Here is a 6,102-nt window from a genome sequence, read left to right as displayed (position 1 = left end):
GAAATGATTTTGGAGCGCGTGTGATCGGCCTACAGGTAGGCTATGGTTTCCCTCTCTTAGATTGAACTTGAGAGTGTGAATGCATGTTGATTATTTGGGATTTGGGTTGGTAGTGATTGAATTATGCATAGGTGTTTAGAAATCATGTTTCGGCCTCTTTCGAAAATTATTGGGTAACTATGAGCATGTTTTGTGTTATTAATTGACCCTCCTTGCTATGTGGAGTGCTTGTATGCTTGATTATTGTTTATTTGAAGCATGTTGGGCCTTAGTTTAGGGGTTGGTAGTGATTGAATTATGCATAGGTGTTTAGAAATCATGTTTCGGCCTCTTTCGAAAATTATTGGGTAACTATGAGCATGTTTTGTGTTATTAATTGACCCTCCTTGCTATGTGGAGTGCTTGTATGCTTGATTATTGTTTATTTGAAGCATGTTGGGCCTTAGTTTAGGTTTGACTAGGGCTTGCCTTAGAAATACATGATTCGGATCCGATAAGCCTTAGTTTTTCCCCGACGTCGCTCGGCCGACTTAGATCCCCGTAGACTGGTGTAGTAGACTTGAGTCTGATAGTTTGGGCCTTAGCTAGGCGTACGCTTGCTCCGACTATAGTTATCCTTTTTTTTCCCCGATGTTACGGCTTCATGAGTTACGTCGGCGACACTAATTCTGCTTCGCGATTTGAATTTGATTTTTGATTCGGTTCCAAGGACTTACATTGATTGGCTAAGTATGAACGGCGTTCCACGGATATTTTTGAACGTGGATCTATTAGAACTCTTTCAGCAGCTACATTGGCACATTTATGGAGGATCCGGTTTAAGGTCCGGCCTCTATTGACCAGATACTTATTTAGAGCATCCGGTTAGAGTTCCGGCCTCTATTACCCAAATACTTATATAGAGCATCTGGTTAGAGTTCCGGCCTCTATTGCCCAGATACCTATACAGAGAATCCGGTTAGAGTTCCGGCCTCAGATACTTGATACTTGTGATTGGTTACTTGGGTACTTCTGGTGAGCATCCGGTTCGAGGTCCGGCCTCCGTACTGTCAGATTCTACTAATTGGGTTGAGGTTTTGGTTCGATGTTCTTCGTTCTTGGGTTCTTATATGCAATTCTCTTTAGTTATAGTTATTCTGTGTACTCGTCGGGCTTATAGGGGTCCGTTGCTTATGGGGGTCCGTTTGGGTTTTTATTTAACTTGCGCATGAGTGTACCTTCTGGGCTTATGGGGGCCCAGTTAGGTGTAGTTAGCTTATAGATTACTTTAGTTAGTTCTTTGTACACTCGTGTGCATTCCTTTGTTAGTTAGATTTTAGTTCTTGACTTCGGTTTGTGTTATTCCTTCTTTTCATATTGCCTTTACTTTTCAAGTTCAGTCGGCCTATGATGCCTACTGGGTACCTGTTGTTTTGGTACTCATGCTACGCTCTGCATCTATTTCGTGATGCAGGTCCGGGCACTAGTAGCCAGCGTTGATCGAGCTTGGAGCAGTCTGATCCGGAGACTGGGTGAGCACACGGCGTTTTGTACTATTTTCGTCTCCATCTGTATATATAGACTTGTCTTTTACCTTTCGGGACAGTTCAGTCTCTGTGGTCCACTTTTGGGACTTGTACTCGTTTTGTTAGTAGCTCTGTACTAGTGACTTCTAGGTTCTGGGAGGGATCTTTATTTGTATATATGTTTTGGTTTGCTTCTGCCTGTTTATGTTGTTATCTTAAATTTTTCCTACTCTTGTTTAGTTTCTACCCTCAGGCCCATTACTTGTTGTTCCGGGTTACGGGTTGGCTTACCTACTGGTGGGTTATAGTAGGTGCTATCATGACTCGAGGAATCGGGTCGTGACAAATTGGTATCAGAGCCTCAGGTTCACCAATCTCACTTGTACAGAGCTAACGTCTAGTAGAGTCTTGCGGATTGGTGTGGAGACGTCCGTAACTTATCTTCAGGAGGCTACAGGTTGTCTTTAGGAAGATTTCCTCTTTTGTTTCACTTTCGTGCAACGTGTGTCTTATTGGTTCCTGGAAATCTCACTTGTTTAACTCTTTCGCAGGATGGCTCGCACGCTAGGCGGTGCGGCCGGGGGTGATGCACCCGAGCCTGCAGACAGAGCCCCAACTTGGGGTAGATGCCGACCCCGATATCGAGGCAGGGCCGCAGCACAGGCCTGAGATAGGGAGGAAGAGTCCTAGGCAGCATATGTACCTCCACAGCCAGTGGGGCCGGGATCAGCCCAGCCACTACCCGCACCAGCTGCATCTCCTGATCTTCATGCCTTGCTGACTCAGATATTAGCAGCTATTGGGGAGATGCGTCAGGCACCAGCACCAGTTCCAGCACCAGCTCCAGCGCCGCAGGGTCAGCCTGCCGCAGCGCTACCAGAGGTCCAGCGGCCACCAATTCATGTGGCCGCCCTGCATGACTTAAAGGACAAGGAGATGCCACTGCGCGAGTAGAAGATGCTCAGGGTATTCCAGAGGTTAGCACCACCGATATTCTCAAGGGCGATTGGGGAGGACACCCACGAGTTCCAGCTCATTTGCCAGGAGCATCTACAGTCATTAGGCCTCTTGGAGTCGAGAGGAGCCGACTTTATCGCTCATCAGTTCCGTGGGCCAGCTAGGCAGTGGTGGCGCACGTATCGAGAGTCCAGGCTAGTTGGATCGCCTCCTATATCTTGGAGTGAGTCCTTAGAGGCTTTCTTGGTCCGGTTCATGCCACGGAGCATCAGGGATAGGCTTCGTGATCAGTTCTCCAGATTGGAGCAGGGCCTTATGACCGTCTCAGAATACGAGATGAGGTTCCATGAGTTGTCTCGACATGCTACCATGATCCTGCCCACGGAGGAGGAGAGAGTTCGTTGTTTTGTACGTGGGTTGCGGTACAGTCTGAGGGTCGACACAGAGCATTTGGTTTCAGCCGGCCGTTCATTTCTTGATGTGGTCGATCATGCCCGATCCATGGAGCATATTCATCGCGAGGCCTAAGGGGGCAGCGATAAGAGGGCACGATACCAGGGCAGCTACAATGGGTCCCAAACTAGAGGGAGAGACTCCTATGATAGGCCCCGCCAGAGGTTTCAGCAAGATCAGTCCAGTCGGCTTGTTCAGGCAGCATTACCTGCTTCTGAGGAAGGCCAGCATCAGCATGGTGGTCCTAGTACGGGCCAGAGTTCGAGGGGATCAGATTCCCTCCCTTCCTACCGCGGTCGGGTTACTTCAGGGCATTCAGCTTCGAGGTGTTTTGATTACAGTGTGCTTGCCCATTGGTCCAGAGAGTGCCCCCGGCTAGGGCGAGGGGCGATTGTACCAGCTCCCCTTGAACCTAGACCAGTTTCAGCAGTGCCCCCTCTAGCTAGAGGTAGTGGTCAAGACCAGGATCGTCGGGACATCCAACAGGGTACCAGAGGTGGAGCTCAGGGAGGCAGGTTAGGTAGTAAATCATATGCATCGGGCAGAGGTGCTTAGGGCCATTTTTATGCAGCCTCGCAAGGACGGCAGCTGAGGCATCTGACGATGTCATTGCAGGTATGCTTTTATTATGCCATCAGCCTGCTACTGTAATATTTGATCTCGGGTCCACATTCTCGTATGTATCTATTTATTTTGTTCCCCGATTGGGTATGAGGTCTGAGTCTTTGGCAGAGCTAATTCATGTTTCGACCCCGGTGGGTGAGTCCTTAGTACTGGATCAGGTATTGCGATCTTGCTTAATGACTATCCAGGGTTATGATACTAGAGTTGATCTTATTCTGCTAGATATGGTTGATTTTGATGTGATTCTGGGCAAGGACTGGTTATCCCCCTACCATGCGGTCTTGAATTGCCACGCCAAGACCGTTACTTTATCCATGTCTGGCATTCCCCCAGTGTTGTGGCAGGGTGCTTATAGTCACACACCGACGGGGATCATCTCTTTTATGCGGTCTAGACGGTTGGTTGCTTCTGGGTGTTTAGCTTATTTGGCCTATGTGCGAGATATGAGTAGGGAGGGCCCTTCAGTTGACTCAGTTCCTGTAGTTAGAGAGTTTGCAGATGTGTTCCCTACAGACCTACCTGGCTTACCCCCAGAGCGTGACATTGATTTTGCCATAGATTTGGAGCCCGACACCTTTCCTATTTCAATTTCGCCTTACCGGATGGCTCCTGCAGAGCTCAGGGAGCTCAATGTTCAATTATAGGACCTCTTAGGTAAGGGGTTTGTAACACCCCAAAAAAAAATTGAGCTAAGACTCGAACCTTTCTTCGTAGTTAGTGAGATTTTTGCAATGAATTAAAAATTTCTTAAGTGTTAAGGTCATTAGATGTAGCACCTTGAGTTCCAAAAAGAATTAAATTGGAAATGGCAAAATCTGAAATTTTGCAAGTTAAGCTAAGTATGAGTTTTGGGTCGACTTTAAACGACCATAACTCATAGCTCAGGATGATTTAGGTGTAATACCATATACCGTAGGGAAGATATTTGAATTATATTTCCAACGCCGCCGAGTTTGCTAAGTTTTGAGTTTGGATGAGTGAGATATGACCTTTTGAAGTTAGGCTGACCCAGTTAAGGAAGTTAGCCGGAAATAGTAAGGGGTATTTTGGTCTTTTCCTTACCCAATCAGATTTGATTCGTTTTTAGTAATATTTTAGAGGTCTAATCTGATTAGGTTCAGTTTTATAATCCTAATATACGCCTAGGGTTTTAGTTGAGAGTTCAAGAAGAGAAAAGAGGAGAAAAGAGGAGAGGATCAAGCGTTCGTCGAGATTCTTGCATGTTGTAACGGATTTTCGCCATGGGTTAATCCCTAAGAGGTATGTAAGCTTCCATAGTGTTGGGTTCTTTCACCCACACACCAATCATGATTTATTCAGCGTAATTTCGTTCTTGAAATTTAAAGAGTAGAGTTCTTGATGAGCTCTTCATAAGTGTTCTTGAAGTTTCATTAAGTTTTGATGTAAGATTCTACTTGGGTCAACTTCAAACGACCATGTCTCTTAGAATATAAAGAGTTACATGAGCCATAACCTATCCAATTAAAGGTATTTGAATTTACGTTCCAACACCACCAATTTCGCGTCAATCCAATTTCTGAGTAAAATGTTATGACTATTTTAGTAACCTATACAGTGCCGTTACGAATTAGCCAACGGGAAAATATTAAAAAGAGTTGTTTTTGTCTTTTTAACTCCAAGAAAACCATAAACGAATTTTTTGACTAATAAAAGGCTCAAAACAATCAGATTTTCATCTTCACTAATGAAAATCATAATTCTTGGCCACAGAGATTTCAAGAAACTAATTCAAGAATCTCAACAAAGGTTTTCTTCATTGTTTACCTTCAAGCTAGGGTTTCAAGGTTTCTAGTCAAGTTCTTCTTCAAGATTCTTCAAGATTCTTAAAGATTCTGCAAGATTCTTTTAGAATCTTATTCTTCTAGGTATGTAAGGCTATCATAGTGTTTGACTAGTTCGTTCTCACGCCCTACATCTACTTTCAGATCAGTAAAAGAGTAATCTAGGATACTTTCCCTAGATTTGAGTATTCTTGAGATAAGTTGATTTTGAGTTCTTGAATTCACGTTTCTTGTAAAATTTATATTCCTAATTATCGAATAGCTATATTTTTATTGAGATCCTTCATATCATGAATCATAACTCTTGAATTCATAATTCAAATTCAAGAGAGAGTTAAGAGTAGAGTCCAAGGAAGCCTTTGAGTTCAATTGTGAATCCTTTGAGATCAACTATCGATTTGAACTAAGTTTTGAGGAAGTAAGTCAGAGAATGAGAAGAGTCACATACATGAGTTTCATAATGTTATGTAGACCTACGAGTCAAGTCGTTCATGCCCATAAATTCCGCATGAACTCCAGAAGTTGAGTATTTTTGAGAGGAGTAGTATCTTCAAGTTCTAAGTCTTGAATATTGAGTTCCTAATCCCCTTTGAGATTATATTTCTAAGCATTGGACTATTACATGTTACCATAAATTCTTTGAGTTGAATTGTTTATGCCCATAATTCCGCATGAATCCTATAAGTTGAGCAGTCTTGAGAAGAGAAGTATCTTTGACTCCTTAAGTTGAGTCGTTCATGCTCATAATTCCGCATGAACCC

The 6,102-nt window shown here is 44.0% G+C and overlaps 1 protein-coding gene across 1 annotated transcript; it reads left to right on the top strand.

Annotated features, from left to right (window-relative positions):
• The first annotated feature begins 2,462 nt into the window (after positions 1-2,462).
• LOC107058278 (uncharacterized) lies at positions 2,463-4,183 on the top strand. Its single transcript, XM_015303807.1, has 3 exons — positions 2,463-2,945; positions 3,114-3,430; positions 3,487-4,183. The coding sequence occupies exons 1-3, from the start codon at positions 2,463-2,465 to the stop codon at positions 4,181-4,183; spliced, it is 1,497 nt and encodes a 498-aa protein (XP_015159293.1).
• Positions 4,184-6,102: the final 1,919 nt, after the last annotated feature.

The sequence above is a fragment of the Solanum tuberosum genome, unplaced genomic scaffold (genome assembly GCF_000226075.1).
Source record: "Solanum tuberosum cultivar DM 1-3 516 R44 unplaced genomic scaffold, SolTub_3.0 scf00485, whole genome shotgun sequence".
NCBI lineage: Eukaryota > Viridiplantae > Streptophyta > Magnoliopsida > Solanales > Solanaceae > Solanum > Solanum tuberosum.
The sequence above is the reverse complement of the archived record's forward strand: the minus strand, read 5'-3'. Positions and strand labels throughout refer to the sequence as shown.